Below are 23606 nucleotides of genomic sequence, written 5' to 3' on the forward strand. Positions count from 1 at the left end.
ATATTACATAAAAATAATAACTAAAACAATACACTCTTTTTTCCTACTCTTCAACAGAATATAAGGAAGTATTTAAAAAAAAAACTTTCAGTTGGTCCTAAGAAAACTTTTCGTCTTAAAAGTAATTTTTTTTATTAATAAACTTTACTTTTTAGAGCAGTTCAGAGCAACATTGAGTGGGAAGTATAGAGAGTTCACATATACCCCATCCCCACACATGAACAACCTCTCCCACTATCAATATCCCACATCATAGTGGTACATTCATTATAATTGATAAACCTACATTGACACATCATTATCACCTAAAGTCCATTATGGTTCCCTCTTCATGTTGTACATTCTATGGGTTTGGACAAATATATAATGACATGCATCCACCATTACAGTATCATAGTTTCACTGTCCTAAAAATCCTCTGTTCTCTACCTATTATTCATCCTCCACACCCACCCCCTCACCCAATCCCTGACAACCACTTATCTTTTTATATCTCTATAGTTTTGCCAATTCTAGAATGTCATATAGTTGGAATTATACAGTTTGTCGCCTTTTGAGATTGGCTTTTTTCTCTTAATAACATTCATCTAAGTTTCCACTATGGTCTTTTCATGTCTTGATAGCTCATTTCTTTTTAGCAATGAATAATATTCCATTATCTGAATGTACCACAGTTTATTCACCTACTGAAGGACAACTTGGTTGCTTTCAAGTTCTGGCAATTGTAAGTAAGGCTGTTATAAACATCCATATGCAGGTTTCTGTGTGGACATAAGTTTTCAACCCATTTGGGTCAGTACCAGGGAGCATCATTGCTGGATCAAATGGTAAAAGTATGTTTAGTTTTATAAGAAACTGCCAAACTGTCTTCCAAAGTGGCTGTACCGTTTTGCATTCCAACCAGCAGTGAATGAGAGTTCATTTTGCGCCACATCCTCACCAGCATTTAATGTTGTCAGTTCTGGATTTTGGCCATTTTAATAGGTGTGTATCTCTTTGTTGTTTTGATTTGCAATTCTCTAATGACACTCTGTTGGACATGTTTTCATATGCTCACTTGTCACCTAAATATCTTTTTTGGTGAGGTATTTGTTCAAGTCTTCTGCCCATTTTTTAAATCGGGTTGTTGGTTTTCTTATTGTTGAATTTTGAGACTTCTTTGTATAATTTGGATAACAGTCCTTTTATCAGATGTGTCTTTTGCAAATGTTTTCTCCTAGTCACTACCTTGTCTTCTCATTTCCTTGATTAAAGTAATTTTAAGGAGTATAAGTATTAACATTTATGGATTATTCAATTGGATAAAAAAATTGAAGGTGGTCTAAATGTTGAACATGAAGTTATGTTTAATAATAATCAGTTTATTTATGTGTATGATACATAGTATTACTTAATGTGTTTCTCTTAAGTTGGAGGTACTATTACTCCTATAATTTAGTATAACATTACTATATTTTTTTGATTTTTAATTTATGTATAGATATAGGTCACAGAAGTAAATTCAGTTTTAAGGAGTAATATATTATAAATTTGCCTCAAACAATATATTAAATATTAAAACTGTGTTAAGGAATATTGCACTTTCACAACTGCAACTAAACTGTTTAAATAGAAAGCTAGCACCACTGAGTGAAAGATACATACAGCAATACCATGCTGTAAACATTGTTTTGAAAACATGCAACATGTTATTCACATTTAACTCATATAATTGTATGCCACTATATGAAGAAGAATGTTTAATTGAAACAAGCAACAAAAATTTACTTAGCGTAAAGTTTATTCACATGTATAAAAAGTGTCTGTGATAACAAATCCGTTAAAACCAAAATATAATCAAACCTGTAGGAAAAATATGCATTCAAAAATGGGTTGCTTTTTCCAGATAATGAAAATGCTGATAAATTTGTACTGAATTGCCTTAAATTCTTGAACTGTTAGGGAAACATTTGTAAACAACAAAAAAATGTTGAAGGAAACACACAATACAGAAGATTGAAGGCATCATTATATGTCATATGTGTTCCAAAATGCTACACAGGCAGGAACTGTAAAAGAATCTAGTTTTTTAAAAAACTACAGAAATTCTAGACACTCTTCTAGTAGTATAAATGTCACATACAACATTTCAAATCAAACTGGTAACTAATTTATTTCACATTCAGTTAGAACAAAAGCAAAATGAATATGAAATTAAGCTTTTAAATTTTTATTTATTTATTATTTATGGTTGTGTTGGGTCTTCATTTCTGTGCAACGGCTTTCTCTAGTTGTGGCAAGCGGGGGCCACTCTTCATTGCGGTGCACGGGCCTCTCACTATTGCGGCCTCTCTTGTTGCAGAGCACAGGCTCCAGACGTGCAGGCTCAGTAATTGTGGCTCACGGGCCCAGCTGCTCCGCGGCATGTGGGATCTTCCCAGACCAGGGCTCGAACCCGCGTCCCCTGCATTGGCAGGCAGATTCTCAACCACTGTGCCACCAGGGAAGCCCTGAAATTAAGCTTTTAAACAGCACTGACAAACTTTTTCTCACTAAAAAATTCTCTTGCACATATAGGAAAAGTACACACATACATAACTTCTCGGAGAAATAGGAAAAAATGATTAGAATTTTACAGGCAAACGGGAAACCAGACACAGAGGACGCTGTTGCTCTAGTTTTTAATTGTTCTGAGAATTTTCACCCAGCTCTGTATAATCACTCAGAGGGCACAATATTAACAGATGCAAAACTTTGACACAGTCATAATTTGTGCTCTCTTTGATTTTTTTCATCTTGAAAAAAGAGTATTCTGTGTAGAATTATCTAGCCTACTGCAGGTATAACCCTATTAATGTGTATTTGTCTTTTTCTAGGCTTATTCCCTTTTCATACCCATATTACATTCATTTCCTGATTGTGATAGAGGGGAAAACTGATCTACCTAACTAGAAAGCTTTTGTCAAAAACAGATATAATGGTTAACACTAATCAGTTACCCAGGGAAGAAGCACAAACAAATTAATCAAACCAGAAAACCCACCACCAAAAGTATACAAGGAATAGAAAAGCGTGAATGGGACAGAAATATGTGTCAATAATTTTATATTGATATTTTCCTTTTAATTATTATAAGTATTTGTTGATTATGGTTCTATCACATTTTCTTTTTTATATTGAAGTATTATGAGCTCAACATTGGATGCTCTACAAATACCAGTTATTTCATAATCTTAATGATAAATTCTAGATTTGTTCAAGTCAGAGCAACAGTTTCACACTTAATGATGGCACATGACAAATCTAGGCTACTGCTGGGGTGACGGGGTTGTCACAGGCTCTGAAGCTAGATTTGCAGTTAGATTCTTGTGAGTCAATGGGAGTAAACAAGTTCACGGAATATTTCAAATTGTGATTCAATAAAAGATATATCGTATCTTGTATTTTTATTCATCCTAAGAAACACATTTATGAGAATACATATACAGATATGTAATATATGCACCTATATACATTTATGTATATATGACAAATGTTTATACATTTCTCATACAGACTTAGAATTGTCTCTATTTTATAATTTCATAATTTGAGACAGTGTAATTCTATAGGTATGAGATGGGCCTAGAAAAGTGTGCTTGCTCATTCTAAACCTAGCTCTCACCAACACGTTAGATTTTGGACAAGCTATCCTTCTATGCCTTAGTGTGATTGCTAAAGTGAGTAGAGTTTGCCTCCGACCTTTAAAGAGGATTAAAATAAGGGCAAAGTGCAAAGTTACATGAGGAAAAGTGCTTATGTAAGCCAAGGTATGACAAATAGTAAAATTTTTATAGGTAATGTAGGTGGCTTTAAAAAGACTTCTTCCTAATTATATCTAAATGTTGCCAGATGATTTCTTTGTAACACGCAACCAAAGAGACTCTGAAAATATAAAAGGTAAAGTCTTCAGCAGTCTATAATGATTAAGATCTTTCTTTTATCTGCATTAAGATCATGCTGTCTTAAAAGAGAGACATACACTCAAACATACAGTATAATATGATTTATATTTTCTAAACATTTAATTTGGAAGGAATTATCAAATGCATGTGAGTTTTAATCTCACCTCTGTAAAAATTACAAAACAAAATACAATTTTATAAATGGTCTTAAATAGGAAAAAAGCAATGCCTGGCAAAAAACATAAAGAACAGAATTTTCTATTTCTCAAGGAGTATGTTTTTTTTTGAGCTCCTGCAAAGAGGAAACAAATTCACATATACGTACACACCCACTCAAATAAATTTGTGCACAAACATTCATTCCAGTAGTTTATAGCTTATACTCTACTATGTTCTTAAGGGAAGACTGGTCATATATACAATTAGAAGAAAATACAAAATATAGGTCAAAATGATTACCTGTGGTGTTCTGTGTCTAGACATTAAGAGATACAGGGGGTTGCTGGTAACTTTAATCAATATTATTTTGATAGCAGAAAAGTAAGTTACTTCTTCCAGGTTCTCAAACTATTATTTATAAAATTCAACAAATTTTCCAGATTAATAGTTATAGTCAGATACAGATAATGTAGCAATGAAAATGGGTGTGTCTACTCATCATTAATATGTACAACTTATCAAGTTCTAGTCACTCCTAGATTTGAGGCCTGTATCTTTATTTGGTGGTATAACAACCCTTGCAAATCCGTAACATTGCAACCCTGTTCCCTCTGAAGAACTAACTCTCTAGCAAGTGTTTGTTTTGTTTTTTTTTTAAAAGAAAACTATGGACCTCACTCCCCATAATAAAACATGACTGATAGCAAGAGTTCACAATAAAAACATGCAAAATATGAATGCTATGCAATAATTTAAAATAAAAAAACAAGTGATTATATAAAGGCCACCAATTTATATTTAAATGCAAAATTCTGTGAAGTATTTCCAACCAAAAAGAAATCCTAAAAAAAGAGTAGGTCTACTATTATGACTTGGGATAATCTAACAATTAGAAATTCTTACCTTTTTACTATTCAATACAAGAAATCTACAAACTTTTTCTGTACAAAGGATACAGATAGTTCCCCAGTTGTAGCTGTGACATCCATAACAGATTTTTTGAACCATTAAAAGGAACAAAAAAGTGTTCTCTTCTTAACTGCAAAGATACAAAGTTCCTTATCCAGCTGATTATGATCAAGTTCAGGTCCAGGATGCTGACAGATCTCCAGTGGCATAGTACACGTGCTTATTCCTTCTTTACTCTCTGCAGTTTGTCATAAAGGGCTGAAATGACATGTCTTTTTGGTTCAGGGAAAACAAACCATTTAAATAATGTGAATGTCCTATATCACCAAGACAACAAGGTGGGCTTAGTGAGATGGGAGTGACATAGATTTTTTAAATACCCTAAACCCTTTTGCTGGCCCAGGATATGGTGGTGGCGGTGAAACATTGTGTTTTCTGGTCAGTGTCATTGCCTGTTCATAAGAAGGTAATCCTGTGTCCTCCACTGAAGGTGGCAATGGAGACAAGACAGCCTCCTCAGGTCTTCTGAAAATGATGGAGGGAGTGTGTCTGCCCCTTCTTGCGTAGGTGGCTGAAGAACTAAACAGAGACAGCATTGAGGTCTAGGAAAGGCAGCATTTTTAGGTTAAGATAGTAATATTAAAAAATCCAACCATTTTGATACAGGTGAACCCAATTTATTTTTATTGTTTTAATTTTTTTGGCCATGCTGCGTGGCTTGTGGGATCTCAGTTCCCCAACCAGGAACTGAACCCGGTCCATGGCAGTGAAAGCACTGAATCCTAACCACCAGACCACCAGGGAAGTCCCTGAACCTGACTTATTAATATAACAACAGTTTTATTGTACCCATAAACTCTGAAAGAATCTTGATATAATGGAAAGATCAAGAACTTTGAAGTCAGTCACGGGTAAGAAACAGGATCTTGTCATTTCATAGCTATGTGACCAGAGGCAAGGTAACCTAACTCAGCTTTCCTCCTCTATAAAATGGGGATAATAGCTACCTCAACAGAGATGTTTTGTGTGGATTGAGAAAGATGTCTTATGTAAAGCATCTAAGCAATGTCTGGAACACTGTAACAAGGACTCAAAACACGTGAATTCCCTTTTTCTCCTGCTCCTGAATTAAAATTTTCTCAAAGTATGGTGTGAAACCAAATCCAGGCTTTGTTGAAAGGCAGCATAACTCCAAGCCTAGGAAACTGATGCCACAGAGATAGTCACAACAGCGATGCCCGTCTCTCTCTCCTCTGTTCCCCACTGAATCCCTGCTGCCTGGGCCATCCCTCCTAAACAGGACTTCTATCATATCATTCTTCTCTGCAAAGTCTAACCTGCAGCCTACTTTCCACTGAATCAAGTTCTAACTCCTGTGCCTCCCTTTTCAAAGCCTCCCTTATTCTGGCCTCACTTCATTTTATAGCTCTCTGCTCTTGCCAAGGTAGCCTCTTTACTCTCCTCTGTATGTGCAATGAATTCTCTGGTCTATCTCTGTGGTTTCACCTGTATTGTTCCCTTTCTCAGATTATTATCTTTTCCCCATTGATCTCCATTGATTTAAGTCCAACAATTACAAAAAAAATTTTTTTAATTAAAAAAAAAAATATGGCCTAGTTCAATATGGCCACTGTTTTCACAAAAGTCTGTCACCGGGCTTCCCTGGTGGCGCAGTGGTTGAGAATCTGCCTGCCAATGCAGGGGACACGGGTTTGAGCCCCGGTCTGGGAAGATCCCACATGCCGCGGAGCAACTGGGCCCGTGAGCCACAACTACTGAGCCAGCGCGTCTGGAGCCTGTGCTCCGCAACAAGAGAGGCCACGATAGTGAGAGGCCCGCGCACCGCGATGAAGAGTGGTCCCCACTTGCCGCAACTAGAGAAAGCCCTCGCACAGAAACGAAGACCCAACACAGCCAAAAATAAATAAATAAATAAATAAAATAAAATAAAATAAAATAAAATAAAAAAACAAAAAACAAAAACTCTGTCACCTACACCACCAGCCAATGAAATTTGAAATGCAACACAGGTCTGGTGTTTCGAAACTACATTTTCCCTTCTCACTTGTGAATTACAAATTAAAATTTAGACATTAGTAAATTGATCTGTTTAGACTGTGAAGTTGGCTGCCTATGAAGCATCTATGCATAAATTAACCTCTTATCGTTATGACTAATAAGATAATTAAAATGTATAGGTAATCCCCAACCTCTAATCAATATTTACAGTATTCTTCCCAATAAGAGACAGCTTAGCAGACCCAAAATACTGCAAACTTTTGCAAACTAAATCAATCAATTTGCCCCTTAGAATGCCTTTTCCTTTGGAGGTTATAATGAGATCTGGAATTGGACGGGAGAAGAGAGGAAAATTGCAGAGAGAAGAAAAGAAAAAAGTCTGTGTAAATCTAGGAACTGGATAATCAGCCCTTCAATAGTTGAGAGGTGACTGATAGCCTCAGAAGTTTACTTAGAGGAGTCAACACAATTCCTCCTCTGTCAGAAATCTGGAATGTATTCACGGTAGGTTTGTCACTTGCCACATTCATTAGCTTGTGACGAAAAGTTCTACTTGTTTGTTTATAGGAAACAGGAGAGACAGATGTTTTATTTGAAGAAATGAATTTTTCCATGTTGACCTTCAAAATTTAAGTTACAGGAACAGTATAATTATATTAAAGTCATTAAGAGTCTCCACAGTGATTTCTTACATGATTGAAATCAGAAAGTATGCACCAGAAACATCTCAAATAAGCTGACAGCATTATATTATGCCTATTTTCCTCCATAAAATATAGGGACTAAGAAATGAAAAGATCTTGTTTCCCATTTCTTGGCATGTTTTTACAGAGGAATGAGACAAACTATTCTAACAATGATTTTATTTTTTACTCTTTTCTTTTTCAAATATTCCTCACCCTTCCCCCACTTCCAGACTTGCAAAATGTAGAAAAAGAACACATAACTCTGCCGCAAGAATTTCTTGGGACAATTGATGAACGGTACTTTACTAAGTATTTAAAAGTTAATCTTAACACAAGTGAATGTCTGGTTAACCTAGTTTGAAATGTCCCCTATAAAGGGTTTCTGTGAGAATCAAAGTGAGACAGTAGATATAAAAATGACCTGTAAACAGTACAGCATTATACTGTACTAACATTAAGTATAACTTCTTTTTTTATTTTTTTAAATTTTTTAAAAAACTTTTAAAATAAGAGATACCCAGGTTTTCAAAATTTTATAATAACATACATAGAAAATATGCATAATAATGGCACCTCTTTATTCCCTGTGTCTTTGAATTCTGCTTCTAACCTCATGCAGGAAAGAAGCTAGAAGGTTTCAGAGAAAAAAAAGCATAAGGTAAGAAGGTGTAGTGGTGCAGAAAAGTAGAAAAATGAAGAAAAACCGGAAAGAAGAGAGAAGACAATGTCGAGCATGAGGACACTGAACAATGGCTGTGCTCACAGACCTTGAAGGAAATTATTAAATGTGAGGGCACACAGGGACTTCTTGGGGAAAATACTATAAACGGGGTGGAAAAGACGGAAAGATAAAAGGCAAGGAGAGTCTTTAAAGACATATTTTCCGATTTCTTCATTAACCTGTGAGTTTCCAGGTATGCTACAGCTTGTGGGGAAAGACATACTGAATAAAATCTTAGTCAAAAGCCCTAGAAAACAGGAAGAACTTGCTCATTTCCTGTCTGTTAAGTAAGGGAAACCTCTCAGCTTAAAACACAGTGGCTTAAGAAAAATTGCACAAAATTTTCCTTATCTTCTCTCACTTTTCAAAATTTTATAGGATTTACAGAAGTCTCAGACAATCTCCTTAGTCCCTGCCCACGATCATATTAATGCCTCAGGGAGTTGCTCAGGAATTCCAGCTTGGGGATAGAATTACACTATACTTTGCCCCTGTCCTCTGCCCCCTTTGCTGGCATGTCCTCCTCTGCACCCTTACTGTGGGCATCCTTTAAGACTCCGTCACTTGCCTTCTGTACTTTCATCACACTCAGAGAACTTGCCTACTCTCATGGCTTCAGCTTTTATCCTCCAATGGAGTTATCTTAATTCCGTATCTGTTACCCTAAACTCTTACCTTAACAATAAAGAAAAAGTTTTTATTATGGTAAAATACGTATAACATAAAATTTGTCGTTATAACCATTTTCAAGTGTACAATTCAATGGTATTAATTATATTCACAATGTTGTACAACCATCACCACTATCTATTTCCATAATCATTTCATCACCTGGTTACCATCATTAGCTTCTTCATAGAATTTGAAAGTGTACATAGGGATATATAAGCATTAATTTCGATAGCCTGTTTCGCATGTGGTACTTTTTGTCGAATAAGGTTAGTTCTACACTTTCTCATCTATACTTACAGATAATAGAGAAGATAATAACTTTTTATTCTAATAAGGATGCTGAGATTCTATTATGCAAACAATTATGGCCTTTATGAAGCTTTACTAATGTGCTGGAACTCAGTTAATAGTAATGTACCAATGTTGGTTTGTTAGTTTTACAAATGTACTATGGTAACATAAGATGTTAGCAACGAGGGAGCTGGGTGAAGGATATAAGGGAACTCTCTGTGCTATCTTTGTAACTTTCCTGTGTATCTAAAATTATTCCAAAATCAAAAGTGTATTTTTAAAAAAAGGCAGCCATTTTTTTTAGCCATTTAAAAATGACAGTATAGAACGTATAACAGTGAATTAAATATTTCTATTTGGTACTTACCCTGGATGTCGTTGCCTGTTACACTTAGTGATACAAAGATAGTAACCAAGTAATCCAAAAATAACCAAAAATACTCCAGCAGCAATTAGTCCAGTCAGAAGGCCCATAACATCGATTTTCTCTCTGTTAGCATCTTAAGATAAATCATTAAAATAACATGAATATAACAACTGAAAAGCACCACTTATGATTTCAATAAATTTAACGCTGGGTGTAAGCATGCTATTAAGCATCTAATAATTAATACAGATTACTAAGTTTCAGTTTTAAAAGTCTGTGCTAGAGACACGACCAGAAAAAATTTAGATACACTTCCTAAAAGCCCTAGTTCTGACTTCATTTATTTTTATTATTTTTTTTTTTTAAAGTTTTTTTTTTTTTTTTTTTACTTGATTTTTTATTTATTTATTTATTTATTTTTGGCTGTGTTGGGTCTTCGGTTCGTGCGAGGGCTTTCTCCAGTTGCGGCAAGCGGGGGCCACTCTTCATCGCGGTGCGGGGACCGCTCTTCATCGCGGTGCGCGGGCCTTTCTCTATCGCGGCCCCTCCCGTCGCGGGGCACAGGCTCCAGACGCGCAGGCTCAGCAATTGTGGCTCACGGGCCCAGCTGCTCCGTGGCATGTGGGATCTTCCCAGACCAGGGCTCGAACCCGTGTCCCCTGCATTAGCAGGCAGATTCTCAACCACTGCGCCACCAGGGAAGCCCGACTTCATTTATTTTTAATTTTTTTAAGTTTTTGACCACACTGTGCAGCATGCAGGATCCCCAACCAGGGATCAAACATGCGTCCTCTGCATTGGCAGCGTGGAGTCTTAACCACTGGACCACCAGGGAAGTCCCTAGCTTCATTTATTTTAAATGTTATATTAAATGGATGAAAGTCAAGACTAAGTGGGATAAACATGTTCTTTGTTCAACTATACACATTTTAGTATTAACTACTATGATAAATGTAGTAAGCAATTCCGGTGTAGCTATGTAATACAGTCTCCCTATAGCTGGGGCCTGACCTAGGGGGAATGAAAAAAGAGCTGGCAAACACAAACAAAACAAAACAAAACAAAACAAACCTGACTAAAAAGCAGCTAGAGATGATAAATGTAGATAAAATAAAGGATCTCCCCTCTCTAGGAGTTACTTAATTCTACCTAACAATCCTAATTTACCTAGTAGCATAAGTATTCCATTCACTTGTAATGGTAAAAAAGAAAAAAAAAATTAAAATAGTTTACTATTTGAAACTAATAGAGTCCTACTTTTATTCTGTGCAAGTCTTGACTTAGCTGAACTGTTTAAAATAGCATTAAGCCTATTATCTCATTTCCCTACTATCTCACCAAACTTGATTTTCAGTGTGTAAATAGATGAATGTGGCCTTCTCTGTCTTAGATAGCCCAGTGTATAACTGAGAAATCTCCCTTGGCTTTACAAGGTATGTATGTTGTGCAACAACCAAATTCAAACAATGAAACTAAAAATGTACTATGATAGAGGGTGGGAAAAAACATGAAAATTGATCAATTCTTGTCTTACCTGATTTTGTGGTTGGTCCTTTAATTGAATATTCTTGCCAAAATGTCATCTAAGAGAAAGGTAAAATTTCCAAGTTTATTTAATTTCTTTATTGTCATTTCATTTGGTCTCAATGACCTAGACTAGGGGTGGTAAACGCTTGGCATGTGCCACAGGTAGGATACCAGTCCATTCATGCTGGAGGGCGTGGCTCACTCTAATAAAGTACTGCCACCCACCACTGTTTCTTCCAACTCTGGAATTGGTCAGGGGATTATTGCCAGCGCTAGCTCTCTACTACTGTGCGCTGATAGTCTCCCTTCACCTGCCCAGAGCCCTCGCTCAGGCATCAGGGGACGCTATCGCATTAGAGAGTCGATGAAAGTAGCAGAGGTGGAAGTTGAAGCAGGGGACTCATTATCATGTTTGAAAAGGAGTCTGATTTTTTTCTACATCAGGTGAGCCCTCAGTTTCCTAGGAGATTTTATTGAAAGTTATTTATTGATTTGGAAAGACATCCCTGAGACTGTTTAAATTCAGTGTTACTTGAGAGAATGGAAGCCATTTTTAAGGAACTGTGATAAAATTAGAAGATGGGTTTGTGAAAAACAATAGAATTTCAACAGGCACAACTACAAAGCAGAGTAGACTTCCTTTCCCTTCTCTAAGAGATGCAGCAGATAATAGCAGGGAATGGAATCTGGGCAAAGTTTTGGAAGAAAAAAGAACTAAGTTTCAGTAACACCTGCATTTAAAGGATACCTAAAGAGGTTCTTATTGACCAAAGAGTAAAATGGGATTCTTGAGGAAGGGGAAAAGGAGCTGGGGTTATTTAATCTACAAAAGTGAAAAATCTGGGTCACTTGTCATTCTTAAAGAATATGCCAGATTATAACAGGGACAGTGCTGGCTGTTTGTTTTGTACCTTTTCAGGATTAACAGATAGGATTTAATTATATTTTAAGGGAGAACTTCTAAAAGTTTATTGCCAAGCAATAAAATCCTGAATGCAGGGACTATATATCTTATCTTCAGTCTCTAGCAGAGCACTTGGCACATAGTAGGTCGTCAATAAGTACTTGAAATATAAATACAGTAATCAAAAATGGTTAAGTCCTAATAGAAAAAATTGCTCTGAGTCTTGAATGATTGAAGCCTGAGTCAGAGAGCTAACTCAAACAATATCCTGAAGTTTAATTCGCTCTGCTTCATGACTGTCTTTGAATATCATAATGTTACACACAGAAAATCACGACATAATTGATAATTTGCTAATTACTATAAGCCCAGTTAAGTATAAAGCCAAGTCTAAATGGGCTAATTACAATATAAGAAAGTAGAAAGAGATAACAGGTATACAATCTGAATTTTATTTAAGGCACATAATCTCTACTGACTGAAAGTGCCACTTTCTTAAGTACAATTTAATAGATGTCTAGCCAATTAACATCATCAACCAAATTACCGTTTTATCTTCATCCACAAAAATTTCTCTGGCTTCCTCATAATTACAAAGTTCTTCTCTGCATTCTCTTTCTAGGTCACTGGGAGTGAAGAGCTCCAAATCAAATCGATTATATAGGAGGTGTCTACGTATGAACAAGTTTGCTTCTTCTTTTGATGTAAAGACTAGCAAAGAAATAGAAAGATTTTAAACACTGATAAAAAATAAGGCAGAAAATTCCTGTTTTAATTATGGTAAAAGCATATAGTTCTTTTGATGTGGTTAAATTATACCAAACTTTCTTGTGTGGTTTTAAAATCTGACAAAAAGAAATATCATCAGTAAAAATAATTCCTGCTAACTATGAAATACAGATATTAACAAAATTCCAGAACATACTTGAGTAGATTATGTCCAAAATTATCAGCATAAATAAAAATTATTTGAGTACCACTTTTCCCTCTAGACAATTATTTTTCCAATAAATGACAGGCCAGATTATTCTATTTCTAAAGCGTTGGTTTCCTATTATCTTGACTGAGAAAAATTAGTCTGGTGTAATGGACAGAGTACTGGACTAAGAGTTAGAAGACAGAGACTCTTCTTTTTGATTTGGCTTAGCTATCAGCTATATCCTGGGATAAGTCACTTATATCTCTGGGTTGCCATTTCCTGAAACACATTTTTTTTTTTTTTTGGCTGCACCGTGTGGCATGCGGGATCTTAATTCCCTGACCAGGGATCGAACCCATGCCCCCTGCACTGGGAGCATGGAGTCTTAACCATTGGACCTCCAGGGAAGTCCCTGGGTTGCCATTTCCTCATTTGGAAAATGGGAATATGAACTAAATAATAACTAAGATCTCTTTATGTTTTAAAATTATAAATTCATACATTTATATTAAAATTGTTCTATCAGGTTTATACCAAAAATTTTTAAACTTCTAAGCTAATAAAATCATAAGTTAATTATAAGATTAATTAAAAGCCATTCAGTCCCTCCCAAAGGACTAGCTCCCTCCACTCAGCCCCTAAACATGTGTCTACAAAGCTTTATAAGACTCCGTCTACATGCGCATGTAGGGAAGGTAAATGGTAAACACCATAGCTAAGCACAGGTTGACACAAAACCAAAATATCCTACCAAGGCAGTATTTTCAAAACCTGAAAACTTCAAACTCGTTCTGGTGTCACACAAAGCTGAAGCAATCTTGCTCCAGATCATATTACTGAGACTGGAACTCAGAAACTCTCTGAGAACTACCCCAAATGCTTATAAGAATTTAATAAAAGTGTTGGTATTTCTCACTGCTAACCATTACTAAAGGAAGAATATATTAAAGTGGGCAACTGAAAGATGGATCAAGACTGACGACAGGGATTTCCCTGGTGGCGCAGTGGTTAAGAATCCGCCTGCCAGTGCAGGGGACATGGGTTTGATCCCTGGTCCGGGAAGATCCCACGTGCTGCAGAGCAACTAAGCCTGTGCCACAACTACAGAGCCTGTGTTCTAGGCTCTGTGCGTGGGCACCACAACTACTGAAGCCCACGCGCCTAGAGCCCGGGCTGTGCAACAAGAGAAACCACTGCAATGAGAATCCTGCACATCGCAATGAAGAGTAGCCCCCGCTCACTGCAACTAGAGAAAGCCCGCGTGCAGCCAAAAATAAGACCCAATGCAGCCAAAAAAAATGACTGACGACAGTGCATGGTCTGGAAGACTAATACTGATTTGAGAGTGACCTCAGGTTGGCCATTTATTCTTAGCCTTTGAGAACAGTCACACCTTGGCCAAGATATTTTCCCTACTAATCAATCACCTTTCCAAGCAGGTCTGAATCTTAACAGAGCTGGATTTGTCCAATACAGTAGCCACTAGCCACATATGGCTATTGAGCACTTGAAATGTGGCTAGTGTGAATTGAGATGTGCTGTAAGTGTAAATACACAGGAGACTTCAAAGACATGGTTTAAAAAAATATGAAATATCTCAATGTTTTCTATTGCTTATATTTGGAAATACTGGGTTAAATATTTTGGATATATTAGGTTAAATTAACTACATTATTAAAATTAATTTCACCTTTTTTTTTTACTTTTTAAAATATGGCTGTAGAAAATTTTTAATTTTTTATGTGGTTCATATTTTATTTCTATTGGCCAGTGCTATTCTAGTGTATTCATTTCTATGTTAGAAATAATATATACGAGCTATTTGAACCAAGGGGGAAGCTAGAATGGGATCATTGGTGATAGTTGTTTTGAGAAATATTCTAAAAGGTAGACCAGTGTGATAAAATATTTTTGTTCTTTCTTCTTCTTTGTCTTCTTGTAGATTTTACACTACCACCTAATGGACAGAATGAAAAATTTTCCAAGTCTCCATCATCTCTCATTGGGATTCTTGCAATGGCCCTCTAAGGCAGGGGTCCCCAACTCCCGGGCCACGGACCACTATCGGTCTCTTAGGATCCGGGCGGCACAGCAGGAGGTGAGCAGCGGGCCAGCGAGCGAAGCTTCATCTGCCGCTCCGCTCCCCATCGCTCCCCATCACTGGCATTACTGCTTGAACCATCCCCCGGCAACATCCGTGGAAAAATTGTCTTCCACGAAACCAGTCACTGGTGCCAAAAAGGTTGGGGACCACTGCTCTAAGGGCTCTCCTTGTCCCCTACAGCTACACCGGTTTCCAACATGCCTGGTTCTCTCCTGCCTTTGAACTTGCTGTTTCCTCTAAATAGAACTTTCTTCTTTCACTCTGCTCTCTCACTTTCTTCAGAATTTTGTTCAATGTTACCTTGAACCCCATCCCCACTCACCCACCTCTGGCAATCCCCATCTCCTACTATACTTTGTTTTTCTTCATAGCACTTATCACCATCTGGTGTTCTGTATGCTTTACTTACTTACTTGTTACCACTCTGTTCCGCTAGCTAGAAGGAAAATTCCATTAAAGCAGGGATGTTGACACATAGAGGTGCCCAAAAAATTACTTATAAAAATAAATGAATGAACTTGACTTTCCTATAGTGGGAAGGAACTCTTGGACCTAAATTCTACCAGTTGAAGCAATTCAGAGGTATAGTCCGTTACTCAGCTTGGCATAGGTTTAAAATATTAAACCAGTGATGAAGTAACTCTGAGCCTGCCTAACTTAGCTATATTGTACTTACTACATGAAATCTAATTTCAGAATGGAGAATTAGAAATCTGCCTCTGTATTGCTACTTCTCAGACACGCCCAGATCTTTACATTTTATTGGCTAGAAAAGCAGTGCCAAATTTCTCATTGTCGGTCTCCTATTCAAGTCAGTTATCTGAGTTATAAAATGCCCCTGCCCTCCAAATGGGACTTTCAACTTAAAAGGAAAATAAAAAAGCGAGTCATAAATATTTTTATTGTTCCTGAAATGATATTTATGCCAACGAAAGTCTTCACTGATGTATAAAACATGCCCTCCAGGAAGGGCTGCTGTTTACCACTTCCCTGAGTGTGAAAGTTCTGAATCAGTCCGTGGTTGACCTTAGACTTTCAGTGCCTTATCAAACATCTTCCTGCCTCCCTTATGATCTTAGGAGAAATACTGTCCTTTGTTATTTGGGTTCTAAGTAGCCCTGGATTTGCTTTTAATCGAAAGAGGCAAACTTCCTTGCCCCTGGAGCATCCCGAACTTCCAGCGAGAGTTCCTATTTCCCCTCTGGCCATTGCTGGAGGATGTACTGGCCTTTGCACTTTTGCATCTGCCTCCTCAGATTGTCTTTCCATCTCTATGTCTCCTGTCTTAGACCATCCTAGGAAGTTGCCTGTGCATTCCCCTATTTTAAGCCCACCAACTGAGATATTCCATTTTCCTCCTCTCTCCTGTCTCCCCATGCTTTCTAAATAAATTCTTTTTAGGTCATTTCAACCCCACCTTTGGGCTTTATCGGAATGCAGCTGAAGGTCCTTTATTTTCCTAATTACTTTTCATATCTACATTTATTATATCTCATTTGCAGATAGACAGCACTGGCTTCTGTGCCATACAACTCTCCGGAGACAGAGTTACTGTTAACTCACTCTTTCCTCTGTTCTTGAAACTCTGTTTTTACTTCTGTCATAGAGTTTATGGAGATTATCAGTTTACACCCTGCTTCTCCCACTAGATGAAATAGTCCTCCCGGTCAGGATTACAGTCTTTCATTTCTACATCTCCAGTGCCTAGCAGAGGGCTTGGCACATAGTATATTTTAATAAAGAGGTTATTACTGAACAAATCAGCTTTTTAAATATACAGGATTCTTCATTTACGTTTCCCACAGATATCTCCAGCCTTCTGCACTCAAGTATGATCTCTAAATTCCTTCCATAGTTTGTGATGTCCTTGAGACTGTCTTTTATGCTGTATCGTGTGAATGAATGAATACACTCACAACCATTCTGGAGATCAGCATCTGGTCCTGCTGAGTATGGATCATCCACCTTATATATGAGTGGACTTACATATATGGTGCAACTTGGGAGGCACCAAGAAGGATTTCTTTCCAAATCTCCCCCATCCCACTGGCTAGCCTATCCAATTGCCTAGAATTCTGCTGTCAGTGTTTGATTCCTTCAGGTTAATAAATTGCCCTATCTTAACACACACACACACATGCACACACACACACCCCCCTCCTAAAAGGTCTGAGACACTAAGCTGTATTAATCATTAATAAGTCATCCAGGAGTATTAGTGTAACGGATCCTTCCCAAAAGAAAACAAAGAGTAGGATCTGATGAGAATGAATAAGGGACAGGAATGTGTGGAGAGGTAGATCCAAAGCACTGGCACTGAGTAGGGAAGTACAATGACTAGGCAGGGAGAAATGAAAGCCAATTTTTTTTTCTTTTCTGTTTTTTCTGGTTAGGCTTTCAAAATATGGGCAGGAATCAGTCTAAGACCTGGAGTCCACAAGGTATGGAATTCTAGGTTAGCAAGCCCCAAACCTAATCTTCTCACACCTTCTGACTTTACCCAGATAAGCAGGCATTTAAAAGTAAAAAAGGACCTCAGAGATCATTCCACTCCCCACCCCCATCATTTTACAAGCTGAAAGGGGTTAAGTAACTTGCCCAGAGTCTCCTAACACATCCGGACTAGATCCTGCTCTCCCTGTCCATCTTTCCAGGAAGAACTGGAAGAATCATGCTCATTATAATTACCACATAGCTTCATCTAGAAAAATGGCACTCACTGATTTTCAGAAGTTGAAACAGGTTTTCCATTCAGTTAACCACCAACCTGGTCTTAAATATATACTTACCAAAAGTAACTCACAGAAATGAATGTGTATAAATTGCACTTAACATAACAAACCACAACATTACCAAATAAACCACAAATTAAAGGACATTCTAGTGCTTCTATGATTGATGGGGGCATGTAATTTCAAAGACTGCACTTTCTGGTTTGAGCTCTGCAATCCGACTCGGGTTTCCAGGAGGGTTTTCTTGGAGCCGGAAGCCAGGCTTACCTTCTTCTCCTGCATGCCTAGACTCCTCTGGACCTCCTGTGCCATGAGGAAACGCGAAGGTAACTATGCGCAGTTGGCTGAGTAGCAGCAGGAGTGTAAACATAGTCTGGCAACTGTCAAACAAACCGAAACAAACAAAATAACCAACCAACCAACAAAAAACACGTCAAAAAAGCCCCCGGCTCAGCACTTTGAGTTCCTGTGGGAACTGAGTCACCTACCTGTTGTGCTCAAAGCCACCGCGCGACTGCGCCCCGCGCGCGGTTTCGGTCGCCGGCGTCCGACCCGCGCCCGGAAAGCGGCCCCGAGAGCGTGCCCGGGGACAAATGCCGCCTCCGCCCTACCCCTCGCCTCCCCACCCCACCCTCCGGACTCCGCCGACGGCAGAGCGGGCACCTATCGCCGCGGCCGCCCTCTGCTTTCCGATGGAATCGAACCCGGTCCGCCGAGGTGGCCCCCTTCGAGTCACCCATTCCCCGTCGGGGCCGAGCCGCCGGGCCCCGCACCTGCAGCTCCGGGCGCATGTTCCAGCAGCTCCCGGGCCGGAGCCCCGTGCTTGGGTAGTCCCTGCGGCCGCCAGACCCTCCGTCTCGGCGCCCCCAAAACCCTCGCCTTGCTCTCCGCAGGGCCGGAGTGGCCCGCACGCTCGAGGAAGCGCCTGGGGTCCGCGGAGCGCCGCCCTGGCCGGCACGGGGACGCGCGGCGCAGGCCCAGCCTTGATCCCGGGAAGCCGCGGAGCTGTGGGAAAAGGAGGAAGCAGCTCCTTGGAAGTACCTGGCCGCACTCCTCCTCCCGGGGGCCGGCTCACCTGCGGCGGGCGGGCAGTTGGCAGGCGTCTCCGGGGAGCCGCCCCTCGCTGTCGCTGTCGCCGTTGCCGCCGCAGCTCCTGCCCTGAGCCCTGGGCGAGCCCGGCCGCCCGCAGCCAGTTCTGGCCCCGCCTTGGCGCGCCGGGGGCAGGTTTGGGACTAGTTTCTAGATCCCGCGTCCTCCGCCGACTCAGGGGAGCGTGTTCGGCTCCCAGTAGCTAAGCAGAGCGCCGCACGGAGCGTCCGCGGCTTTTCGCTTTGGGTTCCACTAGGCTAGGGGCTCTGTCTTGAGACCTTAGGTCTCAAAGGGTGGTGCGCGAAGGAGAACAAAACATTCATCGGAGAAGTACTGTGAAATGGGAAGTGACCTTAAAAATTAATCGATTACGTTGGTTCTCAAATCGTGGTCCCCCAGGTCTGGGTCATCTCCAAGATCCTTTCAAGGGGTCTCCGAGGTCAAAATGATTTCCTTTATGGTACAAAGACATGATTTGCCTTTTTCACTTTCATTCTCTCATGAATATACAGCGGAAACTTCCAGAGGCTGTTTGACGTGTAATGATGTTATCACTCAGCTAACAGGGCGCCTGCATGTGTATTGTGTTTTCCAGTATTTTCTATGGTAGTAGGTTTAAGTATCAATATGTACATTTTTATAGAGATTCAAAGAGATTAATAAAATTTGCTTGTTCTTAGTGCTTTCTGTACTGTTATTCGCTATCTTTAGTCATACCTGGCAGGATAGCTGTAACATCATTTTTTCAAACAAGTAGTCATCTGAGATCTTGAGCTTTTCTTTGAGCCTAGGCAGGAACACAACAAAAACTAAGTACACTTTGCTGTCTTGATTTGAAATAATATTTTGAAAATTTCTCAGTTTAACAGGTAATATGATAAATACCATTAGATAGAATTCACGTAAAAGCTCTTTGGGGTCCACCACCTATAATGACTTAGAGCATTTGGCAGTATGAACACAAACTTCAACCACTATGGAGCTGCAAGATATTTTGAGATTAGGTAGCAAAGAGAGAAGAGAGAGAGTCAGTAACAACATTGTTCAAGATTGTCAATTTCTTCTGTTATTTATTTGCTGTATTCATCTTCTTATTTTGTATCATTTGCTTTTTAACGTCACAGTATTCTTATGCTTTTCTCCCAAAACATTTTAAATGCTTTTATTCTGGCCATCTGTAGAATTGGGCCAGATATTATGAATCTCATTTTACAAAGGATACTGAAGCATGAAGAAGTAAAGGATCTTGGAGAGTCACCGGTCAAGTAGTAGCCCAGCTCTTGACTCTTTCCAGTGCTTTTTTGAGTTATTACCAAGCAGTGGAGGGCAGGAGAGAAAGAATTATTTAATTTCAAAAGAAAGAAAAAAAAAATCAGAGCAATGAGATTAATGGACTTGGATTAGTATGATAATGCATCTCTGAGTTTGAGCACATACCCACCCACCTACCTGTGTGAACTCAAGAATGAAATGGAAACTCGCTCTATTGTGTGGGCATGAGGATTGACTCAAAGACTGTGACAGGAAATGTTAAGGTCACATCCACATCCTTAAAGGCACAGCGATAACTGTGTCATCAGACTACTCAGAACAGAAGATGCTACTTTACTGAACTTATGTTTCTGTGACATTTTAGCCTTGACATTTCAACATTGGCTGTTTGCTGTTTTAATTTATCCCCGTAAAATCAGTAGGTGGAAAATGAAAGACTCCTACTGTTCAAGGCTGATTATATATCTCTATGCAAGTATTTTCAGATTCAACAAATAGGCAGAGGGGTTAAAGATTTTATTTTAAACATTTGCTTAAAGCCCTCTAAAGGAACTTTTGACTAGAGCACACATTTAATTCGATCATTTAAGAACAATGATTGTTAATAACAAAATAAAATAAAAAACAGTGTGAGAGGTTATCTGGTTTCCTGGTCACCTGATTTTATGTCATGCTGTGGTTAGTAATGAGAACTACATGTCATGTTAAAAAAAATAGTAATCCTTAGAGTAATCCTTAGAGTCCTTACAGGGCACATAGGAACCTGAATCAGTGTGGTTCTGAGCTGCCCTCTGGGGCCTGTGACAAGGACCTGTGTCATAGCTGGTCACAAAACTCTCACTGTTTGTTCAGACCTTGGCATTTTTACAGCTATGATTAGTTCTTTCACTCATTGGACTCATTTTATCATCATAATCTTACTCTGTGATTGCCGCACAATTTTTTTTGGCCTCTTTTTTGTAAACCCAAGTTCAGGTAATAATGTGCTAAGTAAACAGTTGTTGTTGTTGTTGTTTTTCATACAAAAGTTTATTTGGCATCAATTGCAAAACCATACTTTCATGCACAATGTTTGAAAAGAGAGTTTAGACAAATCATGTATTTTTAGCTACACAACTGACAGTGTTTAAGAATCATTCAGGGACTTCCCTGGTGGTCCAGTGGTTAAGACTCTGCCCTCCAAATGCAGGGAGCCCGGGTTCGATCCCTGGTCGGGGAACTAGATCTTGCACGCTGAAACTAAGAGCCCGTGTGCCACAACGAAGACCCATTACGGCCAAATATATAAATAAATATTTTAAAAAAAGAGAATCATTCATTTATTCTGCATCAAAGAAGGGTAATAACGGAGTGCTGATGTTGCTGGTACTGATTAAAGACATACGTTATATGGAAGACCTGTTAGGAAATCTACAACCTAGGATCCTATTTATCCTTCTTTGGTGAAGGATTCTCCTTTGTTATTTGTTATTCTCCTTTGTTATTTGAGCTCTCAAAATGAGAGTTCTCAATGACTGAGTTTTGACGTATAAAATGTGAGTTTTAAAGCACTGTTTATTTTACTGATGCACACTAATGTCTTTAGTAGAGTTTATGGGTCTCTTTTACCCACCCTCAAAACTGCCACTCTAAAAAAAAAAAAAAAAAACCTGCCACTCTGACAGCAACTTGAGAGCCAGGAACAAAGTTCACCAATTTTTGTACCTTGTCGGGCACATAGCAGGATTTCCTGACAGCTAAGTGAATGAAAGAAGGAATAAGTTCTAGTCCTAAGTCTGCTTCTCTCTAGCTTTGAACAAATCACTTCTCATCACTCTCTCTGCCTCTTCTGAGACATTGAGGGTTTGGTGTGAATGAACTCTAAGACTCCTTCTTACGCTAAAATTGTATGGGTCTTTGACCATTCTTAATCATGAAAGTATAAAGAGGGCTCTATTTAAGTAATTTTCTAATGTATTCTTTCCTGTCTGGATAGTTTTGGATTATTTGCTTTTATATAATTTATGTTATTTCAAATGAAGTCATTATATCAAAATATAAAATTTGGAATTTATCTATATACACAAATTACCTGTTTTATTATTTGTTCACCCTTAATTGTACAAAATGGGAAGTTAATATAATTTTCTACATGGCAAAAGAGATAGTAAAACATTTTAAAATTTACTTTCTTTGGCTTCTCTGATAACTTGATTTACACTTTTCATTCTTGTGTTATCAGGAGACATTGCTGCAGAATCTTTTTCCTATTATCAGGACTCCTATTTTATTTCTTTCCAACTTTGCTTTTTCTTGGATTTATATTGAATTTATATCTATTTTTTTTGTATTTCTACTACCATTTTCCCTGTTTTGGCTCTCCAACTGCCTCAATATTCTTTTCATTTTCTCTTTTATCCTCAGAATTTAGAATTTTAAAATATGGGGCACATTGATCTGTCTTTCTTCTCTAAGGAGAATAATGTTTTCTCTTTCTTTTGAGGTACACATTGTGCCTACCATGAGATTATCTATATAGTGTTGGACACAATATACATTGGATGAATTAAATTATTTCAAATTTATTGGGCTTCCCTGGTGGCGCAGTGGTTAAGAATCCACCTGCCAATGCAGGGGACACAGGTTCAAGCCCTGGGCCAGGAAGGTCCCACATGCCATGGAGAAACTAAGCCCGTGCACCACAACTACTGAGCCTGTGCTCTAGAGCCCGCAAACCACAACTACTTAAGCCCATGTGCCACAACTACTGAAGCCCACGTGCCTAGAGCCCGTGCTCTGCAACAAGAGAAGCCACTGAAATCAGAAGCCCACGCACCACAAAACGAAGAGTAGCCCGTGCTCACCGCAACTAGAGAAAGCCCACACACAGAAACGAAGACCCAATGTAGCCAAAGATAAAGAAAGAAAGAAAGAAAGAATTTATTAGTTTTCAACAAACAAACAAACAAACAAACAGAAACCTAAGCTCATAGATACAGGGAACAGATTGGTGGTTGCCAGAGGTAGTGGGTGGGGAGTAGGTGAAATGGGTGAAGGGGGTCAAAAGGCGCAAACTTCCAGTTCTAAAATAAATAAGTCATGGGGATGTAATGTACAGCATGGTGACTATAGTTAATAATACTGTATTGCAAATTTGAAAATTGCTGAGTAGATCTTAAAAGTCCTCATCATAAGGAAAAAAATTTTTTCTGTAAATATGTATGGCGATGGATGTTATCTAGACTTATCATGGTAATCATTTCACAACAGTATATACAAATATTGAATCATTATGTTGTATACCTGAAACTAATTGTTGTATGTCAATTATAT

General features: G+C 38.5%; 1 protein-coding gene and 1 non-coding gene across 5 annotated transcripts; one reads left to right on the top strand and one right to left on the bottom strand.

Moving 5' to 3' along the window:
- Positions 1 to 1768: 1768 nt before the first annotated feature.
- On the bottom strand, positions 1769 to 19296 carry PRRG4 (proline rich and Gla domain 4). Of its 4 annotated transcripts, none has more exons than XM_057553642.1 (6): positions 19009 to 19296; positions 18201 to 18313; positions 12726 to 12889; positions 11282 to 11330; positions 9748 to 9880; positions 1769 to 5570 (listed from the first exon to the last, which is right to left on the bottom strand). In XM_057553642.1, exons 2-6 carry the CDS (start codon positions 18301 to 18303, stop codon positions 5336 to 5338), a joined length of 684 nt encoding a protein of 227 aa, XP_057409625.1. In that variant the 5' UTR covers positions 18304 to 18313; positions 19009 to 19296; the 3' UTR covers positions 1769 to 5335. The 4 variants fall into 4 exon arrangements, with proteins under 4 accessions (XP_057409625.1, XP_007181091.1, XP_007181092.1 ...); XM_007181029.2 differs by having other exon boundaries at positions 18975 to 19295; XM_007181030.2 differs by lacking the exon at positions 19009 to 19296 and adding an exon at positions 18707 to 18957.
- Positions 19297 to 21440: 2144 nt separating this feature from the next.
- On the top strand, positions 21441 to 21513 carry TRNAW-CCA (transfer RNA tryptophan (anticodon CCA)). The gene has a single exon. It is a non-coding gene; the product is annotated as a tRNA-Trp (tRNA).
- Positions 21514 to 23606: the final 2093 nt, after the last annotated feature.

This window comes from Balaenoptera acutorostrata, chromosome 9 (assembly GCF_949987535.1).
Source record: "Balaenoptera acutorostrata chromosome 9, mBalAcu1.1, whole genome shotgun sequence".
Classification (NCBI taxonomy): domain Eukaryota; kingdom Metazoa; phylum Chordata; class Mammalia; order Artiodactyla; family Balaenopteridae; genus Balaenoptera; species Balaenoptera acutorostrata.

Excerpts from the sequence above, each read along its gene's own strand:
- PRRG4 (XM_057553642.1), bottom strand. The coding sequence starts at position 18,303 with ATGTTTACACTCCTGCTGCTACTCAGCCAACTGCGCATAGTTACCTTC. Across the intron at positions 11,331-12,725 it reads TTGTGGATGAAGATAAAACG|ATGACATTTTGGCAAGAATA; the intron begins GTAATTTGGTTG and ends CCTTTCTCTTAG. Across the intron at positions 9,881-11,281 it reads AGGACCAACCACAAAATCAG|ATGCTAACAGAGAGAAAATC; the intron begins GTAAGACAAGAA and ends ATTTATCTTAAG.